Genomic DNA, 23660 nt, shown 5'->3' with positions numbered 1-23660 from the left:
CCTGTGTACACTGTTATGTTTGTTACAGCGTGTAAAAATTGTTTTATCTCTGTATTTTTGTGTATATATCTATCATTCAAAAACAGTCCTCCATAAGTCGAGACTTTTGAAGTTCATTTCTTATAAATATTTTGTTGAATGTTTTCTCATCTTGTTGTTAGTGAAATAAATGTTATATATACACCACGTCTTACAACGTGAATAATGTTTCTAGCATGTTTGGACAACATTTTGAAAAGGGAGTGTTTATGTTGTCTGACCAGATTTATTCTTCTTTCATACCATTTTAATGCCAGCTTGGAATCACACTTTTGCAAACATACCTATTTGAATACTTCTATCCCTTTTGTTTCATAGTACTTTTATATGAGCCTAGCTAAAAATGATCCTGTGAGTTGTGTTTTCACTTTATTATTGAAACTATTTTTGGCATGTTTGAGGTAGTAGTTAAATATATATTTCTATCTGTCTATCTAAACAAAGAGGAGAGAGTAACTTTCATAGAGTACTGAAGGAAGAAAATAAAATCCTACTTTGCCTCTGTCAATGTAGCAGGTCAGTGTTGAAAGATTCCTATTGAAAAGGAAAGGAGTATGTTTCTAAATCGTCTGGAAGGTTTGATACTTTATCTTTGACTGAGGAACAGTTCTACACAGAGTTAAGTGACTTCGAATACAGTATTTTACAAAGGATGCTTTCTTTTATACATATATATATACATATATATGTGTGTGTGTGTGTATATATATATAAATATTTTAATCCCCCGACTAGTGATTGTCATGCCTTCATATGTCTCCATAGTCAGGAAGCACTGTTCTCAAGCATGTGGAAAAGAAGATTTTTCTCTAACATATTCACAAAGATTTAACACATTGATTATTGAAGGCTGTAAAATACCATTTCTTTCAGTTATGATCTGTTAATCCAAACCTTTATATTGCTCTGAGTATTTTTCTGCATATTAGAAGGCCAGTTATATATAAGGAGGAGTTGTGCATTCAGTGGAATGAGAGCATTCCTTGGTCCCATCATTTAATTGTTCATTTACAGAAACAATTCCTATGAAATGTATTGAATTTTGTTAGAAAGACAAAATTTAATAATATTGGAAGGGGATAGTTTGAATTTATGTAAAATCATTTTTACATGTTACATCTCTGTTCAAAATCTTTTGATTCTTAATTATGTGTATATTATATATTTATTGCATTATTAAATACCATAATAAAAGCTCATAAAATTATGCAATGGAGGTGGTTAATAAATGGGGATATCTTTCATGATTATTTTGATGTGAAATGCTTACCCTTAAAAGAAGAAAACCAAAAATCTCAACCAACAATTTCAGGTTATCTAAACATTCTATACAAAAAAAAATATATATCTTTTTTTCTTAAAAGAATAATTAGCAAGAGTCAAATGCTTTTTTAAAGAAGTCTTATTCTAATCAAAGCTTTTCCCATGGCTAGAATATTCATATTCATAACATTTTTTTCCTGTGCAAGCTGAGGCTGCATTTTTTTGTGTCTATGAGGACACTGCCTTATTTAATTTTCCTTCATCTGGGTTTCTTTCCTCTTCCTGCTATCAGCAAGTAGGAATATATTATTTTGGCACCTCTTGTATTTATCAAACTGATTGAAATTAAACAATAAAAATTATTACTGAGTGAACTGATAGACAGATGGAAACAACAAAAAAGACTGTGTATATTAACCTTCTTGTCTTCAGAAACCAAAATAAAGAACAAGTGGTCTATCCAATTGATTTTCTTGAATATTCTTCCTAAATTTAGGTCATGGATAAATATGGTGAGTTCTATGGCCGTGACAGAATCAGTGAGTTACTAGGAATGGACAAAGCTGCTCTCGATTTTAGTGATGCTCGAGAAAAGAAGAAACCAAAGAAAGATAGCTCCTTATCCGCTGTGTAAGCATTTGCTTCTGGTTTGTTTGTGTGTTTTCTTTCTTTTTTTTTTCTCTCTCTTTTTTCTTTTTTTTTTTTTTTTTGCGGTGTAAATTAAAATCAAACATTCAAAGTTTGTCTTTCAGCTTTGAATTTTCTTGCTACTCTTTTGTGTATGACTATATAAGATAAATCAATTCTTGAATTAATTTATATAGTGGATTTAATGCATTATAGACATGGTAACATATATGCAGGACTCTACTGTTCTTTGTGTGTGAAGATTTAGTTTAGTGCACAGCTTCTTGAATGTACATTCCCACTATTCTGATAAAGTGTCATTATAACTAGGCTGGAAACTCCTTTTCGTCATTCTCTTGGTTCAACTCAGGCTGAAAGAATAGACAAAACTGACACCATGTTTATTCTGATAATAAAAACTCATCAAATAAATTTATGTGCTAAAATAGTGACCAGTAAAATCTAGGAAGTTAGATGTTTATTCTTCAAATCTTTTCATAATTTGTTTTGCCTGAACTACCTCCTTACCTATCATCTGAGAGACAGTCTTGGAAAAGAAGTAGTTCTAAGACAGTCATATAGTCAGAGTAATTATATTAATTCTTCTTTCTAGGGAAAAATAAAATAACCTTAGTTTCTCTAGAGCACTGCACATTCCAATTGTGCAATGTAGAAAAAGTTTTTCAAATAGATGAACAGAATATGTTTTAATAGTTGGACTTTTAACACTACAGAAATTTTGGTATAAGAGTTTATAGACAGTTTTCTTTAAAATTAATATTTATTCAATGGATTTACAAGGATTATGTGAGGTAGACAGTTAAGCCCCCAGTGAATTGGAATTACCTTGAATCAAGGACTGATTTTGTAAAGATAGATCTTATAAAAAAGGCTGGAAAGTATGAGCTCAAGAAAGAGAAGTCATCCCATACTTTTAATAGATGTGTGCGACTTGGGAAACTAAACATCTGTGAGAGAGATTTACAGAACCATTCACATAAAATATATGCTTAAAGAACATACATGTATCCACTTTATACCGGTTTCAGAAATGAATGCTAATGAAGTGACTAAAACTCAGACATACTTCCCATTCAGCATTTGGAATATATTTACAGTGCAAGAAAGAGAGAGGTGGGAAAAGCACTGAGGGCAGAACCCTTCCTCCACTATCTTCGGGCAAAAAATTGGAGAATGGATATAACCTGGTGCCGATCCCAGCTCAAGTACTTCTGCTTCTTCCTGTGCCCAGATGCAGGCCCAACCAGATACCTATGTCTCTCTTAACACAGGAGGCAAATGCAGCATGTAATGCTGCAATGACACTACAATGCAATGCAGACAAATGACCAAGGTTTTCTCTGTCTTCTTGACTCCTACCATTCCTTCTCCTTTTCTTTGTGGAAATGACCTGGGAATCCCTCTCATCGGTCCTGCAGGCAACTCAGAGAATTATTCTTGCAAGTGACCGTGTTCCTTCAGAAAATCCTGACTGTCCCAGTGGTACACTGCATAAAAAAGTCCTCAGTGTACTGTTATATTTTAACCCTGAGCTGAATGGAAGAATCATTCAGCTTAGAGGTGCAGTCTCGAAGTACTGCTTGCAGTATTACTTAAATATAGCCAACAAAGGAAGATGATGGAGTTGCAGCTTTATGGTAAATTAGATAGTGAAGATGATTACAATTTGCACACTGGGAATCGGGCAGTGCGCTGTTTTCTTTTCCGTAAGTCTCCCTTCTAGAAGGGGGATGTCACCCCGCTGCAGCAGAGATGAAGTGTATTTGAAAGAGTAATATGAAAGACACTAAGATGAAAGTTATTTCTCAGAGGTGACAGAACGAGGTCACTTTTGCTCTTCTTACTGCTGTTCTTGGTTCTGGTATCATCACTCTGTCTCCACACAAGAGGCAGCTAGGGGTCAAGCGTCTGCAGCAACCAGTGACATAGGACTAATTTTGTAGGAGAGAAACAGGGCTCACATGAATGCTCAGATGATAGAGGAATTCTTCCCTTTCAGAGAAAAATGTCAACAAATTCCTTGTGAAGAATTTGATGTTCTCGTAGTTTGGAACATAAACCATATCATAGGTATTAAGTGTACAGAAAATAAGTTCAGTTAACCCTTGCTGGTTATGTGTTTTCTCAGAGAACAGTGTTATCTATGATAAATCTAGGACTTTGCCCTAGATGACAGTCAGTTTCCCTGGCATAGTACACTGTTTGGAAGAGGTATTACAAGGAATCAAGTCTTCCTGGCAAAGAACGCCTCAGACCCATAGTGCCTGGTGAAAAAGTAAGGTGTTTTATTTGAGGTGATTTGTACACCAGAATACCCACCATTTATATTTGATGTGACATCAGCGCAGCATAGATTTACAAAGTTGCTTATTTGTTCAAGCAGAAGTATGAATATCTGCAAGTTGGCACAGTGCAATAAGAATGATAATAATGCTTCTTCCCAGCTGATACATTAGTAAATAATGGATATTTCTGATAATGAATGGTATTCTACTATGCAAACAGTAACATCAAGAAAAATATTCCAAAGCACCTACATTGAAATGCTTTAGTCAGTAAGAGTTATCACATTTTCCTTAATGATTGAAACCTTTAGAAACATGAACCTTGTTACTGCCCTCTAAAATTCTTTTCTCTGTTAAATTAGCCTCCTGAGACAAGCTGAAAGAACCTTTAACAGATAATGTCAGTGTCAGCTAAGAAAGTTGGTGTGAAGGGTTAATAAATTAAAACTCACTCTTCCTGGGTTTAGTTTACACATCATTTGGGGAAAAAAAGTAAAGACTTTTGCAGGACTATTTTTTATCTTGAGCTTATGGTAATGCTAGCTGTTCCCCAATTGGCAATGCCCTGAACAGCTTTGATGTTTAAACATTAGAATGATTCAGGCTGAAAAGTCCAGCACTCCCTGACTCCCTGATTCCAGTTGACATTATCATCAATAGATTGCCTGAGGATTTGGGTCTTTTTTTTTTTTTTTTTTTTTTTTTTTTTTTTTAAGGGGAAGGAGGAATAGCTTTTGAAAAGCTACTACCTTAGACCTGGAACAACTGATTACAGTAGACCTTAAGAAAGAAACTGTAGAAACATCTGGATGCTGTTGTAGGTGATGGATTACCACCGCAGCTTGTAGCCAAACCTAATACAGACACCTTTGCAATTTGTCCTATCTTTCATATTGTGCATTCTCACACTGCTGTCATCCAGTGTCACTGATTTCAGCAGCTACAGCAGTGACAGTGTGTGACAACCTGTTCATCTGTGCAGAAAGAGATCTAATTAAAAGATGCAATAATTCGATAGTATTGAGAGAAAATGCATATAAATTAATTCAGACTATGAAATTCATCCAGTATCGTACTAACAAATGATATTCCAAGTGAAACCTGAAACCATACTTTTTCTTCTTGATTTGTTTTGTCTTTTTGAATTATTTGTTGTATGACATGATAGTCTTGTAGTTCTTTGAGCCATTTGATCAAGGTGGCAAGCAGAAATAAATAGCAGAATGCAATATTATACATATTATTATTGCTTTTCTGTCCATATCAGACATGCTTTAAAAACATGAAAATATGAAATAATAAACATCAACTTTTTCCATATAGATCAATATTTGTAGGAGCTCTGTAGGTACTGCTGTCTGTGAAAGATGAATTCAGCAAAGGTAAATTGCCTAGGGGTGGGTTCCCCTTGTGCAGTTTTTTGGCCATTTCATGAGAGATTGCTGCCTGTTCATAAGCACTCCTGGATTTTTAGTCAGTGTGTAAGACATAGTAATGAATAGGCAGATATATATAGGTGGATATATATGTATCTATATATGTATATATCCGGCACAGGACTACTATTTACTTTCATATGACAAGTTAGCATTATGCCTACCTGTTTCGTCAGTGCTCGTAGCTTTTTTCATTTAGAAATACTGAACTCACTCATGTTTTAAGGCTAAAAGTAGGACAGATAACATTTTCCATACTGTTATCTATATTTGTTCCTGAATTGTGATTCATCTAGAATTTATTTTTGTTGGTATTGTAGAGATGTCCAAAATAGCTAGCATTCCAAAACAAAGTGAAAAATAAAGAAGAACACAAGCAAAAATGGTATCTTGTTTGGTCAGTTAGTAGCAAGTATCATTTCTCTAAGGGGTGGGTGGGGGAGACAATCCTCAAACAAATAAGCAGTTTATTTATAGAGCAAATATATAGCCTAAAATTCTGATGTGTATTTATTTGTGTAAGAATAGCAGAAAGTGATGGAGGAGAATTAATGCCTAAAGGAGAAATATAAGGGAAATAGGTAGGAATAATAGTTTACAAAGTCAGTCTGTACAGTTAAAATTTCTGCCGAAGAGAGGAGATGAGTAGAAGAAGCTAACTGACTAATAAAGGAAAGTAAAGAAAACTTTAAAAGAAAAAAAAATCTCTCATGTAAAATGTGATGGTTATGTGAGGCCACCGGGGAAAACACAACTTTGTTATAGAATTGCAGTAGACATTCTAGTTACAGCCAAATCTACAGTCACTAAGAAGCTACAGTGGCAACATATGCAGCTATATGAAAATTTTGTTTCAAAGTTGTATGTACAACTATTTTATCTCCTAATGGAATACTATCAATAAGCAGAAAGATCTTAGAAATAATTTTACTTAATATCCACCAGATATATATTTACTAATATCTATAGATATGCATAATTTTAAATTTATACATTTAGCATGTTTAAATGGACAAGGCTGTTTATGTATGGTAGAGTCCAAGGCAGCAAGAAACTTGGCAAATGTAGATGATGTACTGGAACAGAATAAAGACTAAAGATAAATGAAAGGGAAAGAAATACAGCATGCAGATGCAAGCTAGATCCTTATCAGTACTTTATATGGCTGTGCAACTACACAGAATATTCCATGGTTTTGTATAGCATGAATAGAATCACAGTTGTCAGGTACAGTGAAGTTCAGTATCAACAAAAGTCTTCCCTCATGGCAGGGTGACTTTGGGGGAAAATGGAACAAGGTAAAGCAATCTATCTAGTTTACTGCGTAATGTGGAGAGGTAAATGGCCCAGGGCCTCTTTGAGCTTGGAGCTCAGAGAAAATGGAAAAGAGGAGACAGTTGCTTGTCTCCTAAACAGTTGGAACTAGCTGAGTTGGTGTATTCTGCTTTTAAGGAGGTCCAAAAATATGTGAGTAGCACATGTGCTTTAGAGACTTGCAGAGACTTTCTACTTTCCTGAGGCAGAGCTACTCTAGGACTTCCTTTAGGACATGTTTTTTGTAGGCAATGTCATCTTGCCTTAGCAGCTTTTAATACTCATTCTCCTTCGTTAGCATTTATTCCTGACATCAGTATGGAAAGATACAAACTCTAAGATTCATTTCACTTCAATTTATCTATCCTTAATGTCATGTGACAGTATCTGAGGAAGTTACCTGAGGTAGGAATTGGTGAGGAGTTGGTATTCTAGGGTGCAAATTGTCTGTCTTTGTCAACATCTACTTTAAGCTGAGGCAAATCCCATAAAAATTCATATTTCTCTCTGTTGACTATGGAGTCCATATGTAGATGATTACATTGCTCAGCATTAGGTCAGATGAGTGCCAACCAGTATTTTTTGTTTGTTTGTTTCAGCTTTTGTTTCTGACAGGTCTATACCAGAGAAACAGTATGAAATAGAAAAAGGTTCCAGTATGTTTCAGCTTTCAGAGAAACAGCTGTGGCCTCTTATATTTATGGCTCAATACCCTTTTCTGTAAATTGTGTTGTATATTTTTCCGCTATGTTTTTATATTAAGTGCAATTTATGTATTTATTTTTTACAGGTTAAATTCCATTGACGTTAAGTATCAGATGTGGAAATTAGGAGTTGTTTTCACTGATAATGTGAGTTTATCATTTATATATATATATATAGATATATATATTCACCTTATAAAAAGATATGCACTTAACCTGAAGTGCTTCTGAGGTATTATGAAACACTCTGATTTACATTCATTTTTCTATACAAATAGAAAAAAAATTAAAAGAGATTACTCAAATATTTTCCAAGTTATGTGGATATTAGTCTGGAGAATCTCATTTTTTTTTCCTTCTGATATATTTATTTGTTTGGGAGCAATACTCAAGTGCTACGCTATGAAATTACAAAACTATCTATATCAATTCTAATTATCATTTTTTGTATTGTGCATAAACTTTTTATTTACAATCCTTTGAATGTTCCTGGAGCACAGGCAGATCAGTATAGTTAATGTGTGTGAAATTATAGTAATTTATATCACTGAAACAGATAGTAGGATGTGACACAGATTCATCTGTTTGTGTGTCCTTTTTTTACAAAAAAAGAAACAATAAACAAGGCTGTTCAAATATATTGGAGTTCAAGATCTCACTTGTATTAGTATCTTGGTTATGGCTTCCTCGATCAACTTATTTTTCCGGTGAAAAATGGAGTTGAGGAACAAACAATTTTGGAACTAGGACTGCTGGAGAGTGAGAGTGGTCTGACTTCAGCAAGGAAGAGGGGAATTTCCGCGTTGAACTTGGGATGATAACACTCCAGAGTCAACAGACAGCATGACCTGTAAAGAGTCAGTTCAGGAATAGGTCTCCTCTAAGGGAGAGGCTGAAATTTCTATTTTTAGTGTCTAAAGTACCTTTTGTTAATTTTGGAGTGCTTTCAGTTGTCATTTATCACTCTAGGGCTTTAATATTTCAATGCAATTATTCAGAAATTCAGAAACAAAAGGTTACTCAAATCAGAAAACTTTTTATTTTTGAAACATCAACAAATAAGGTTTTTAGATTTTACAAATGAAAATTGAGAACGTGTCAATTTGAACTATTCCCTGTGAACTCTACATTTGCTGATTTTTTACAATAAAGAAAATTCTCAAAAATCTGTAGCAAAAACATATGTAAAATCTTTTTTGTAGTTGTCTATTTAAAAGAGAAGCACATTCCAACAACTTCTGCTTTTCCTTAGTTCTGTGAATAGAGTTGACTATTGCTAGTCATGAGTTTTATTTTTTAATATACTTGTTTTTTCTGTTAGTCTTTCCTTTACCTAGCTTGGTACATGACCATGTCAGTCCTTGGCCATTACAACAATTTTTTCTTTGCTGCTCATCTCCTTGACATTGCAATGGGATTCAAGACATTACGAACTATCCTGTCATCAGTGACTCACAATGGCAAACAGGTACCAAGAGCATCATCTTTTCCCTCTTTTCTTTACTTAAGAAATACAAAGGACTAATCACTCCATGACTGAAGTCAGCTAAGCACTGAAAGCTGCTGTGCAGGCTTGCAACAGAATTATTCTTTCATCATGAAGTTTGGAAGTTGTGTCTGCAGGAAAGCTAGCCAGTGGGATTTATAACCACAAGGAAATGGGACAAGATCCTATGGCATTAAAGCCATTCTCCAGCTGTTAGGAGTAACTGTGTCGTAAAGTCACTGTTCAGATTTTTTTCAAGATTCAGCTAAAGAAAGAACTAGCTGAGATCCAGTTACTCTTACTGTTAGAGGGTTGTTTCAGAACTTCAGTCTTTTGACAGTAACAAATCTTTTCTTATGGAAACTATAAAAGCTGAAAATGTACTTCAGATTTTAAGTAGAGAAAATAACCAAGGCTTACCAGATGTTCGGATCTGTCATAAGAGTAGCACTTCATGTAATCTCAGATTTCTAGTATTCCTCAAGTATGGTAGCCTTCCTAGTTCAAAGAACCTTTGTAAACAAATTAGTGGTAAAAAACTCATCCTTTGTCTGCTGGAAGAAGACATTCCAGCAGGACAGCTAATATAATTCTGCTATTCAAGAGGCCTGGAGAAGGTAACGTAAAGTTCTTCTCGGTTTTGTGTAGTTGACCTAAAATGGAGCTTCAAGCCTGGCTCTATATTCTGTAGGTGCTTTAGAAGTCTAGGGGCAATTGCCATTTGGAAATTTATTAGTAGCAGTTCATTGTTTTTATTCTGTATTGTTTTAAACAACTTTGATACTAGGGAGATGTAAAATCTTCAGCAATGATTTTTGTAAATATGAACAGAGTGATATGAGAGGCTTTCTCTTGCAAATTTAATTTTGCTTTCAAATGCACTGTCCTTGTCACCAGTTTTTATGAATTAACACACAATGAAAGGAACACAACTTATATTTCAAAGCGACTGTTGAAGTATGAGACAGAGAGAGTCTGAGTTATGAACTCACCTTGGCAAACTCTTTTAAATTATGCGTCTAACTTAAGTTTCATTTGTGCAACAAAAAAAAAAGGCTTCGAAAAATTACAGGAATCAATATATTGCAGCATTTGCCCTTCAAAAAACAGAATGTTTTTTCTTAAATTTTTAATTCTAATTTCTCAAAAGAACAAAAACGGGGAAGAAAGATCAGTCTGTGACTGAACACAGTGAAAGAATTCTACATTTTAGTTAGCGCTGTATTTCTTTAGTAACTTGCTACTTTTGATCTTAATATTACAATCCAATTCCTATAACTACACATACCCTATTGAAACTTTGAGGCCTTGTATTAGTTTTACATTATGTAAAGTGGAAGCCCTCAGGCCCATGACTGCAGATGGCGTATATGATTGCTGTAATGTCAGCTGGAATTGTTTCTTAAGAAACATTAATAGCAGTTGTGTTAGAAGAGAACCATGACATATGCATGTGAAAGTGAATACAAATGACTGAAATTCTTTGCTGTTATTAAAAAAAGCTTATTTGATAGGCTTTTATTATTATTATTATTTCTGACATACTGATGGAAATGAATAGTTATTTCTTCCTTAAATCTGTGTCAGCCCTGTATTAACTTCCTCTCTGTGTAATGTTGCCTGAAAACAAACTTTAAAAATGTACAAGCAGTGATAATACATAGGTTTGGAAAAGTAAAGACTACTCTAAGTTTCTATTAAGATTCATAAATTAGTCCTGAGTTGTTTTTCACATTCATACTTATCCTGATTCAACAAAAAATAATAAAATGTAATTTTTACTTTTCTTCAGTGGTAGCACAGAACTAGTATCACATATTATTTGTCAAATAAAGAGATAGGGTGGCTGAAAGGAAGAAAAGAATTTTTCTAAGGGCAATACATGTATTTATGTATGGATAGGCAAAATCAAAGCTGCTTCCCCCTGCCTCGCCTAGTATGTAGGTCTTGTTTTAACCTCTCAGCTGTATGTCCATTTAACTGTGCTTACATACTTTGGCATAAAATTTGTTCTGCTATCTGAAGTAATAGCAAGAGTCTGTTTTATCTGTGATTCCATAATGTAACCAAAACTGTTGCAGTATTAAATTACTAGGAGATAATAAACTTCTAGAAATACTATATTGCAGTTAGATAATATGTGACATTAATTAGTAATAGTGTTATTATTAGGTAGAAGACTTTCAGCTATACCTGTTCTCTGTTGAAGAGAGATGATGTTTGATTCTAGTGGATTGTCTGATGATGTATGTATGCACTAGATTTAGCAATGCTTATCAGTTGTGTTTCTGAAGCACAGTTTTCTTTTGAGAAAACAGCTGAAATGCAGTCTTTGCCTAAAAATAACCAGATATATTACCAAATGCAAAAAGACAGAGAAAGTAAAGAAAGTTTCATTTTTCTCAAGACTTACTGTTTCTTTTTCTTTTTGCAAAGAAAACTGTATGGCATAGTTGCATAGTGTTATTCTGTCTGTTCTATAATTTCCTCTTCCAGCTTGTGCTAACAGTGGGATTACTGGCTGTAGTTGTATACTTGTACACAGTAGTGGCATTCAATTTTTTCCGCAAGTTCTACAACAAGAGTGAAGACGGTGATATGCCAGATATGAAATGTGATGATATGCTAACAGTAAGTCTTAGCTTGCTTTCTGCTTTTTTTCTTAAAATGTCAACCTTTTTTGTCCTATACTTCATGTAATTCCCATTCATGTAGTTATATCATTAGTCAGAAACGGAAAGATCATAAGTGAAGGTAAAGTAACAAAGAATATAATGAAGATCCGTAACAACAGGACATACCCTGTACATGTAAACAAGTCTGTGAAAGAATAGAATAAATGTGATGGTGTTCTTTCCTATAGTTTCTCCAAAAACGAAAAGCAATAAAAACCAGGAGACTGAGCCAAGTCAGTGAAGTGGAGAAGGGACTTCTGTGAAGGTACCACAGGCCATTCAAGAGGTGGCTCAGTTATAGGCAAGGACTTTATTAAGTAATTTAGGTTCTAAAATGCTTGTTTAAGCTTGAAAATGTGTCAGTTTTCGCTGACATCAATTGACATGATTATCTTCTATTGGCAGTTCTGTTCCTGGAATCTTTTCTGTGCTCAGAACCTCTGACAATATTTTTTTACTTACTCAGAGAGTGCCAGGCTTTGCAGTTGTGGGTGGTAGGGCTTACACCACTAAAAAATGCTAAGATGTGTTGGTGCTACTATCTTCTTAAAAGCAATCATCTACAATGAAATTAAATGTATTTCAAAATCTTACACAAGATTAATGACTTCCAGGAAATTAACACTATGCAGCTTAAAAGCCCAGTGATAAGATTAGGCTCTGTAAGGAGTTTAATATTCCTATATTTTTGTGCAGTTTGGGGCTACCCAGTATGAGAAAGACACAGATAAACTGGATCATATTCACCAGAGGGACATAAGATGGTCAGGAGCTGGAGCATTTGCTCTGTAAGGAGAGGCTTGGGAGAACTGGGCTTGTTTAGTCTGGAGATGAGAAGGCATTTGGGGAGTTGGGGACACCTAAAAACAGCCTTCCTGTACCTATGAGGAGGTTATTGAGAAGGCTTTTTACAGCAGCAGTGTGAGAGCAGACAAGGGGCATAAAGTGAAACAAAAGCGGTTCTGAGTAGATATAAGGTAGAACTTCTTCACTGTGAGGACAGTTGAGCAGTGGAACAGCTTGCTCTAAGAGGTTGCACAATCCCTGTCCTTGGAGATTTTGACCTGACTGGATGAAGCCCTGAGGAAAGTCGTCTGGCCTCATGGGGATCCTGCCAGTTCAGACTGCAGACACCCTGAAGTCCCTTCAGATGTGACCTATTGTATTATTCTATGAAAATACTCTTAAAATGCTATTATATTATACAGGAATGAATTTGAATAAAGTGATATAATCAATGTTTTCTGTTATAAAATCTGTAAGACTCACAAAGTAATGCTGAAAAAACCCTCAGAAAAAAAGAAGTATGCAGAATATTCTTTAATTTTTAAAGTAGAAAGATAACCTTTTCACCTTCTTAAATAAATAACAAAATTTATTCATGTGTTAAATTTATGACTGACTTTCAGTGGTGAAATAAGTATTATTTTTAAGCCTTACATTGTTCTGCCTTTGATGGCTCAGTGTTCTATGTTACTCTATCAATTTCTTATATAAGGGATATAGGGGTAAAAACAATACAAAAAGAAAAGAATGGACCTTTAACATGGTCAGGGTTTCGAAACAGCGGCATTTGGAGCTAATGTAGGATTGAGGGGAATGTAGGAGTGAGAGGGAAGAAACGAGAAATTATCTTCTGCATAGCAAGTCAAAATGTTTGTGAATATCCTTCATATTTTATCTGTGATGAAAATATGCTCTCACAAAAATTTTTATAGCGACATAGCAAAATCCAATATGCAGATGTCAAAGTGAGGAAGAGAGTGTGCAGTTCCTTTTAACATGAAATTGCTACACATCTCATTGGCTTTATTTTCTCTTAGCCAAATCTATCTCCCACTGAGTTCCACGAGAGAAAGTTTTAGAGGTGGAGTGAAATTAGGGTGTAGGCTATTATATAAATATTGATAAGTGATTGTAGGTGCACGAAAGACAGATGGTGTGTTTGGAGGAGAGTGTTTCCCTTTGTTCCATGGCAACAAAGCCCAGAGAGGTAAGGAGGGAAAAATGTTTTAAGGTAGCATAGCAAGATTGCTCTGTACTTACATGTTACCAGTTTGCAAGGATCTGGCTGCTTTTCCGGTGCTGTATTATTTTTGTCTCTTTTGGCACTTAGTTTTAGGTCTCCAGTGCTAAAGAAAGAGTCTCGTCAGATGATTCTTACATCCACTCTCTGCATCATTCTCTTGGTTTATTATTCCTTTTAATGTTGCCTAAATATTTATATCTGTGTGCATATAGTTCTTTTCTCTATGAAAAGATCTATGAAAAGTGATCTAACAGAAAATTTAAGAATGAATAAAAAAATATTTTTAAAGTCTTTCTTGAGCTTGAAGGGAATTGAAGGTTGAGTAATTACCCTTAAGGACAACATCTGCACTGCTCTTTTTAAAGAAAGAATTTTGTACTTTTAGGTTGGAAAGACATAAAGATCTGCAGATTATCTCTTAAAACTTGTACCTGAAAACTTCACTTGGCGAATAAGAATTGTTGTTGCTGGCCTCACTACTTTTTACTTACTATAGATCTGGTGAGATCCCTGGGTCTATAGTTTGCAAGGCTACTCAGAGATAAGGAAACCAATCCCCTACTCTAAACCTGTGAGGCTGATATAATTTAATAGAAAATTATGATAGCATGATAGAGAATTTTGCGTTGCATTTTCAGCATCCCAGATTACTGTACTCAGCCCTATGGTATCACATTTCACACTGTAGTTTTACAGTTTACAGTATTAGGCCTTCTTCATTATTAGATTGTCTCTCCAAAAACTTCCTCAGAGATTTTTTTTCATTTTTGTTGGAAACACCAAAGATGTGGAAAAATTGAAAAATACAATTTTAGTTAAAATGCAAAATTTTATTATAACTGCAGTTGTTATATACCACATCCTTTTTATGTACATAAATATTATTGTGATCATTTTATATTATTATGATTGTTTTACAGAGAGAGACATATAGACTGTTATTTGTAAAATGAGTGATAACTCAGCTGCAGATCTAGAGTTAGAATTTGTCATTTGAGTCCTAGGTTTATCAGGACCAGCTACTTACGCATTAGGTTTTCAACATTCTTAAGTATTCATAGTTTTTCAACTGCGTGTTAATCATCATCTGTGCAAATTCAGGAACATGAGTTTGAATTTAATTCCAGGTGTGTTTGTTGCCAAGGCTAACCCCAGTCAATTCACTTTTCGGCTGGGAAAATGAAAAAGGGGATGGACATGGTGTTAATCTTATTTCCTGCTTTCACGTTATTCCATACTGGAACTGTGCATTAATCATGCTGTGCCGCTGTGCTTAAGGTAGTTGAACCTTTGATCTTTTGAATTGCCACATAATGATAAAACATGAAATGCTGAAATTTCACCTGCGCAACTGTATTTCTAGTCCCTCAGAAGTATACATAAACTCAAAGAGAGAAAGATATGACTTGACATGGCCAGGTTGCTAGAACATAGACTGTTTCTGCCAATTGCTGCTTTTGCAACAACGGCAGTTTTTACTTATAGCTTCAGACAAATTTGTATCACTCTGTTTTGTGTTTTCTAGTGCTACATGTTTCACATGTATGTTGGAGTGCGGGCAGGTGGAGGCATCGGTGATGAAATAGAGGATCCAGCAGGAGATGAATATGAAATCTATCGGATTATCTTTGATATCACTTTCTTTTTCTTTGTGATTGTCATCCTCCTGGCGATTATACAAGGTATATGTTTGTAGCCTATGGTGAGACTGAAAGCAAATTTAGCATATTTAGCATATGCAAATCTTAGTTCTACAATCATCCTCACCACGGCAGAGAGAATAAGGCACTTTGAAAAGAGACAGCCATGCTCATTCTGTTATTTATTCTTCATTTTTTTTGTTGATGCTAATAATCGAGGGCAGATGATAGAGCACAGACTTGTATAGTCAATCACACCCAGCTGGCTTTATCCATCTGCCATTCTTCCCAATCTCTGTGTAATCCACAAGCTCCACCTGGATCAATGGAAACAGAGAAAAAGCTACTTGCCATGAGAATACCAATTTCACAATAGTTTCTATCTTCTATTTCCCCATCTAAAAACCTCCTGTAAATGATCAGCAAGGGAAGTGATCAGAAGGAATGTTGTGGCATACATTAAAATACCCTCTCAGCATGACCTTTCTTGTGTAAACTTAGTTAGACAAAATCAGTAGCTTTACTTACACTGTCCCTCCTGCCAGGAGCTAATGATTTTGACTGTCTGGTAAATCTTCGGAGTGCTGGCAGTAGTGTGAGAATTCAAACATAGCTTTAAGATGTTTAACGTCTTCTTATCATAGGCCTCTGTTCAGCCTGCTGCCCACTTACCTGAATAACCTCAGTGAGTAAATACAGATTCCCAGTACGAAATAGCTTCAGTATGTCCTGTTTAATGATAGTGAGAAGGTACTGAATTGGGGAAGTGAGATTTTTTTCTATCATATTTCTGTTAATGGTGGGTATTTTTTATAAATATGGTTGCCCAAGGAACTTAAAAGCCTTATCTGTGTACTCAGTGTATCTTCTAAAGGTTGTCAAGAATGCCCAGATCATCATCTTTTATTAAAGTTTGTACAAATTTACAGAAGTAAATACTTGATTTTGGAAAAATATGAAGGTTTTGTTAGGTTCACTTGCTGTTGTAAATAGTGATACTTTATTGCTTTATATAAGCTAACAGTTAAGTTACAATGATTTTTACACTAATAACGATGCATTACAACCTCCTATGAGGAAGTTTAGAGGACAACTTGGAGCTTGTGGTAAATTGTTCACAACTCTTACTCAACTAACAGGTTTTAAAGAATCTGGGGGACAGAATTTCTTATAGCCTAAAGTAGCATGTCTCCTACTCTTTTCCTACTGTTTGTTTCTTCATTTTGTGGCTGGCTGAAGAGGAGAGGCTGTAACTGTTGAACTTATAATAGTATAATGAGTATAATTCTCATGTTTTCATCAATTTTACAGCACAGTAGTGCTGCTAACAGTGGTAGTGTTGGTCTTTATATCGGTGTAAGTGGAGGGAGAATCATAGAGAATTTACAGTCTGGACCACTGACCCTGTCCTGTTTCTTTCTTTTTTTTTTTTTTTTTTTTTTTTTTTCCTTCTTTTTTTTCCTTCTATCTCCTTGAAATGATCCTCCGCTTCTGTAGAGCTCTGTAATGGAACTTCTTTGTTAAATGACAGCCATAATGAAACCAGGATGCACAGAACTCTTGGGCTTCTTTGCATCTGCCATGTAATAAATCCCTGAACTCTATTAAGTGTATGTTGTTGTTATTTTTATATTAAAACCTCTGTTACTCTAAAATCATATGTGTTTGTGTATCTTGTAAGGGCCAGGGTTAAAGAATTGTGACTAAAACAGAAATCTGCTTGTCTTTTTTTTTAATACTATTTTTAATATAAATCTAAATGGTTCTGCTGGCCATGTTACAGGCCATTTTCTTTGGTTTATTCATTTTCCTTCCTGTGTTTAGTTTTTGTGGTTTTTGAAACATATATTGGCTTCTACTAATCCTGCACAAGATTCTTACTCGATGCTGTTCGTCAGAGTTTTGTTCTTCAATTAACTCTCACTTTAACTTAAACCCTAGGTTTAATTATTGATGCTTTTGGTGAGTTAAGAGATCAGCAAGAGCAAGTTAAGGAAGATATGGAGGTAAGAAGTTTTAACGTCCCGTTGCTGGACCATTTCCTATTTTCAAGTTTCCTGAATATCTGTTTAAAAACAAAATGTGATACAGCTAGTGGATAGTTTTTTAAACTGATAGGAAAAGAAGTGCTGCTCCTCTGTAGAGGGTCCAATATCATATGACGTACTGAACAAGATTCTGTTCTCATACCTCAGTACATGAGATGGAAATTGTAATTGAGAAAGAACTTTTCTGATTGATTTTTTTTATACTTATGGTATCAAAAAAAGCTTATGTAAGCATTTCTAGTAGTGTCCAATACAATGGTCTTCAGTCATTTTTATGATGAGAAAGCTCTGGGTTGCATCTGAGTTCTGAATAGCATTTACTGCTCTTTGCTCTCTCCTGTGAAAAAGACATGCTGTACTTGGACAGGGTGCTACCTGTTACGGCTTATGGGATCGAAACACAGTTTGTCAAATTGATACTCTTTTCTGAATTTGTTTTGGATCTGTTTGTACATTCCATTTTCATTTATTTTTTAATGCCTTCAGATCACATGGCCAGCTGTTTGCTGTCAGTGATAAATTAACAGAAAATCAGACAGAAAGTCTAAGAGTTTATTTTCTCATGCCTTTTAAAATTTATAGCAATGCTTTTATTTTCTTTTTTGTAAACAACAACAGAAATCTTTGTCCATTTCTGTATATTATAATGAATTTCATATTTAAATCTTTTTGATCTCCAGATTAGAGGTTTCTAACACTCAGTCTTAATGCTATCACGTTACAGTTCATCTCATGATTTTCTTGTGTTAATCTGTGTGTGAAAGTATCCTGTATGTGCTGATTTTCTATTCTGTTATTTAAATATGACTGTCCGAATTCAGAAAAGTGTCAAGAAGCTACTGTGTTATGTAATCTAAACTAAGAGTGTATTAAATTTCAGCTGAGTAGACACAACTGCCATTGAGGTAAATATTGATGTAGAGTTGTGCAGTGACCACTGGTTATGGTGTTCAAGCAAGAAAAATTGCTTTCAGGTTTGACTGCATCATGCTATTCTTTCTCCTGATAACTGTGCACTTACGGGTGTCAAATGTGTGGGGTTTTTTTCTTGTTTTTTTTCTTGTTTCTTTCTTTCTTTCTTTCTTTCTTTCTTTTTTTTTTTTTTTTAAGGAGCAAGAAGTAGTTCTGATGGTAGTTAAAGTTTTATTCAAGCTTTTTCACTGAAGCATCCAGTCTCAATCGATAAAGGAAAAACCTTTCTTTTTTTTTTTTTTGGCACATATTAGACATGATGTATGGACATTTCCAAGAAAATTGTTTCATTCTTACTGAGCTTTTCTCAAAGAGGTGCAGAGTCATGCATAGTGTTGAAATGTTCTGTATTCATCATTCTTGCAGACAAAATGCTTTATCTGTGGAATAGGAAATGACTACTTCGATACAGTGCCCCATGGCTTTGAAACACACACACTACAGGAGCACAACTTGGCCAATTATCTGTAAGTAGGACAAAAATGAACTTCTCACTCACTCATGACCCTTGCAGCACCTGCAAGTACCTAATCAACTCTGTTGTATAAGAAATACTCAGTACTGTTTGGCTTTGATATGCGCTTGTGTTGTCTGAATGAACAAGTGAAGGAAGACTTTCTGTTTCTCTTTTTTTTTGATAGTATCCCTGAGAAAGAAAATTTCTGTTACTAGGAAGGCTGTTGTAGCTTAGGGAAGAGGTACAGTTCTGTGGAGACAGGAGCAGACAATGAACAAACTTTATTACTCTATTTCTTACCTGGTGCTTTGCAAAGTTTCGTGAAGTACTTGAAAATGAATATTCAGAAATACACTTTTTATGTCTAACTATATAATTGATGTATTCCATTCATTCTTTATAAAGGGCATCAAACAGATCTCCTCTGCCTTTTGCAGAGGTGACATAGCAGTGCCATTGCTAGTTGGCAGTCACAGCTGACTGAAACCTGGCAAAAGAACCTCTTTTCGGTGTTTATGATTTCTCAGATTTTCATTGTTCAGGCAGAAAGTTTTACTGGCTGGATGTATACTTCAGACTGAACATTTTTTAAAATTCAGCAAAAATGAGTGAGCAGTTGTATTCCCATTTCCAAAAGTAAGATTAGAGAGAGAGAGAGGTGTTACTTACTAAGAATACCTGGTACCTTGATGCTGCAGTGGAAGGATTTAAACTAGGTGGTTGTTGTGCCAAGAATGTAAATATCTTGTCCTATGACAATTTACCTCATATTTTGTGTGACTTAAAAATTTTTTTCTGTAATTCTTTGTAAAAATTTAATTACCAAACTCTAACAATCTAATGTGCCATAGCATACTTATCCTAACTGCATTATCCCAAGAAAATTTTTTAATGTTTTTGTGCATTATCATATTTTATATTTTTACATATATTTTGAAAGTCTTTAATAATGAGTGAGATTTTGAAATCATCTTCTAGTGTATGTCAGATATCTCAAATGCCCAAGTGTAATATATTTTAAAAATTGTAATTTTTTTTTTTTTTTGCTCTTGTTGACCTTGGGTTACATGTGCTAGTAAAATATTCTCAATCTTCAAGTTGGGTAAGATAAATCTTTTAAACATCTTCCCAGTATTTCTTATTCATAAAAAAAAAAAAAAAAAAAAAAAAAAAAAGTTCCAATGACTGTTCCTTGGCATTGACTGTTCCTACCTCCAAGTTAGTGTCCCAGGGTAAGAAAACATCTATTACAATTTTCAAATTAGAAAGCTTAGAAAATCTTCACTGAGCTGAGTGGTTATCTACTGTAAATCAAATTGCATCTCTTGCATTTTGGCATACTGTTCATTGAATGATGAGTAAATATCAAAGGTGTCAGGAAATTATATTTAGTATATCAGGAAATGCTACCACAAATATTCAGGAACTTGTAAATTGAAGAGCAGCAATATACTGCGGTAGGCAATATACTGAAAAATATGCATTCATCTATGTCTCACCTAACACTTCCAAGTACTGTATTCGTAATAAGTATTTCTTTGCTTGTAGGTTTTTCTTGATGTATCTTATTAACAAAGATGAAACAGAGCATACAGGGCAGGTAAGTGAACAACCCTATGACTATCATCACTTACTAAAAAGTTATCAAAATCATTCAGGCTTGGGAAACCTAAGAGGTCCCTATATGGTAAATGACTTTAATTCTCATTCTTCTAAACAATTCTTTGGACTTTGATTGCCTAGTGTTTGACTGAGCATCTATTTTGTGGTACTTTATATTCTTATTTTGTTGTCTGACCTTGTTAATCTTAAAGTATGACTCCCCCAAAATATAATCACAAACTATAAACAAAAATAATGAGAAAGAGAACATCTAAGTGTCCTATGAAAGCAAGACTCTTCACTTCTCCCTGTTGATTTTCTTTTTTATGTTCTTAATTTTTTTTATTGTGCATCTGTGAAAGACATAGTGCTGGTATTTTTGCCTAACAAAAATGTACAGGTTAAGTCCTGTACATTTGAAAGAGCTTGTGTATGTACTTGAAATGAAAATTGTGAGAAATTTTTTTCCCGAGGATTTTCTTCCTCACTGCTCATTGTTCTTTTAAACTTCTAATGCTTTCTTCAGCTTCTTTAGATACACTTGTCAGTAAAAAGGTAACAAATTTAGAGACTAGTGGATTTTCTAGTGAGAGCCTTGCAGCTGAACTGAGCAAATGTTTTGGTGTTGCAGCTCAGAAAATCCCCAAACGAAAAGCATCATATACATAGTCACAGATCTCTATGACAGGGATGATATGCTATAAATTTATGTAAATTGCTTTTTTGAGCTCTAGTGTATGTACTGGGCAGCTATAATCATATTCCCTACATAAATCTTCTCAGCTGGGTGAAGTAAAAGATTTTAAATATTTCCTTTGTTATTTTTGAATATCCATCTTTCCTTTGAGAATTTTGTATTAAACAAGAATGAAATCTTTTGTTACTTTTTAATGCATAAAATGCGGCATTTGTTGTTTTTTTGCTTGGCATATTATGTATGTCTCACTATGTTCACTGAGGCCAGAGTATGTTTTCTGCTGATTACTCAGTTTTGATACTAAAATAGGAATTTCAGTTAATCTGAAAGTTAGTTAGTTTAGAGAGTACTTCATACATAAGTTGCGTAACAGACGTCCCTTCTTAAATGGAATTTGTATAATAAAAAGCACACATAAAATTAACTTTATTTCCATTTTAGCTTCAACACTTTTTTGTGTGTCTAGAGATGTTTTGAAGTGGCTAATCAAGAAATCCAGTCAAATCTCTATGAAAGAAAATGTTCTGCTTATATTGCTATTTGGTCTTCTGACCAGATTTACTTGAACTTTACAGTGTTCCTGGATGTGAAACAACAGCTAAACTACCTGGTCCTCTTCTCTGTGTTTCTCTGTAGTTTTTGACTAGGTAACAAAAATCAAGAAAACCTTGTAAACTGAACAAAATAATTTACAGGATTTATAGGTTGATATACAGCAAACTGATACGAACAGAATCAGAAGAGTGCAACAGTATATAAATCAAAAAAAGAAAGAAGATATGCTTGATACTTTCTCATTGAATCAAGTTAATTATTTACATCTTATTTCTTGCAGGAATCCTACGTATGGAAAATGTACCAAGAACGATGCTGGGAGTTTTTCCCTGCTGGTGATTGCTTCCGAAAACAATACGAAGACCAGCTAAACTAAGCAGAGATGAGGATTTCCACTTGAAAATATGTCCCTGTATTTCCCAGCTCTGCTGGGAATGTCTAAAAGATTTCTTAAAGTCCCAAAGCTATGTGCTTTTTGGAGCACCAAAGCTCTGTTTTTAATGATCTGACTGCGCTTTTATTTTCCTGTGTATTTGCTTTGAGAACACTGGAGTAAAGAACAATGAAAAATAACAGCAGCTCTGGAAAGCACTCACACACACACACACACACACACACACAGGCGCACGCAAAATATCCGTATACATAACATGTACACATAAAAAGAGACTTAAGACAGCTTATTTCTGAAACTGCCAGATGACGCCCTTGTCTATGAGATCTCACATGGGGTGGCATGGCAGCAACACCCATTCAATCTGTTTATTTCATCATCCTGGAAGGAACTATATTTAGTTCACGGAGCACTGTACAAGATTGTTGTGGACACTAAGCTGTGGGGAAATAGTGCCTTACTATATGTGGGTTGAGCTATGCAGAAGATGAGTGCATGGTGACATCTTTTTTTTTTTTTCTTTACATTTTCCCTTTCTTCCGAGTTAATATTTATTTTGTGTTCTTGGTGGGTTTGGGAGGAAGGAATTTGGTTGTGCACATCTTTTTAATAAGACTGGAGTGTCTTGGGACAAGAGTGGGTTATTTTCATCAAGCTGATTTCACGTTTATCTTCCTCCTTAGCTCTTGCTCTTATTTTGGTAATGCTCTGATGCAACACTGCAACTTTATGAAATCTTTGTATAAGAACAAGACGACTGCAAAAAACACTTTAACAAGAAATGTTTCATTGCATGTTTATTATGCAAGTTTAAAACAATCAAAAAAACAACCTTCAGAAGCAAGTTGATCAACATAAGAAAAACATTCACAATAATATATCCATAGTAATAAAGTGTTGTGGGCTTTATTGTACATTTGGAACGAGTGTCATCAGCCAACAATGTATATGTTATGAATTTGACGGTAGTTTTGGTTTCTTTTCTTTTTCTTTCTTTCATTTCTGCCACCTGTGATCGATAGTGGAGTTGAAGATTTTCTTGTTAAATTATTTTTTAAAATCAAAGCTGAAGCAATATCCATTCAGGGATTCCATCTGTTGCATCATGAAACACCAATGATGTGTACATCACTCCATTTTGAGTCCTTTCCAGTTGTAATGCCAGTCTTTACAAATAAAAAGACAGATTCAGAATGGAAGCAAGCTGGCTTTGGTAGCATGTGAGATCTTTCTTGTGGAGTATTTTTATTCTTAGGGAGTATTTTTATTGCTCCCTGAGTTAATTACACCCACTTAAAAACAAGATTAAGCTGCTGTTTCCTGTAATGAAAGATTTTTTTTCCCCCTGGACTTCATGCTTTTCTGTCTCTCCACCTCGTTTCCTTATAGGCCACAGCTTTATCATAAAAGAAACTG

General features: G+C 34.6%; 1 protein-coding gene across 5 annotated transcripts in view; it reads left to right on the top strand.

Moving 5' to 3' along the window:
- RYR2 (ryanodine receptor 2) overlaps positions 1–23447 on the top strand; it is a 444114-nt gene extending 420667 nt beyond the window's left edge. For all 5 annotated transcript variants that reach the window (XM_062572155.1, XM_062572154.1, XM_062572153.1 and 2 more), the window contains 9 exons: positions 1799–1932; positions 7776–7836; positions 9011–9157; positions 11672–11806; positions 15405–15561; positions 17461–17525; positions 18906–19006; positions 20545–20596; positions 22131–23447. In XM_062572155.1, coding sequence (XP_062428139.1) covers positions 1799–1932; positions 7776–7836; positions 9011–9157; positions 11672–11806; positions 15405–15561; positions 17461–17525; positions 18906–19006; positions 20545–20596; positions 22131–22226 — 948 coding nt within the window. In that variant the 3' untranslated portion in view covers positions 22227–23447. The remainder of the gene's footprint in view (positions 1–1798; positions 1933–7775; positions 7837–9010; positions 9158–11671; positions 11807–15404; positions 15562–17460; positions 17526–18905; positions 19007–20544; positions 20597–22130) is intronic.
- Positions 23448–23660: the final 213 nt, after the last annotated feature.

The sequence above is a fragment of the Rhea pennata genome, chromosome 3 (assembly GCF_028389875.1).
Source record: "Rhea pennata isolate bPtePen1 chromosome 3, bPtePen1.pri, whole genome shotgun sequence".
Lineage (NCBI taxonomy): Eukaryota > Metazoa > Chordata > Aves > Rheiformes > Rheidae > Rhea > Rhea pennata.
The sequence above is the reverse complement of the archived record's forward strand: the minus strand, read 5'-3'. Positions and strand labels throughout refer to the sequence as shown.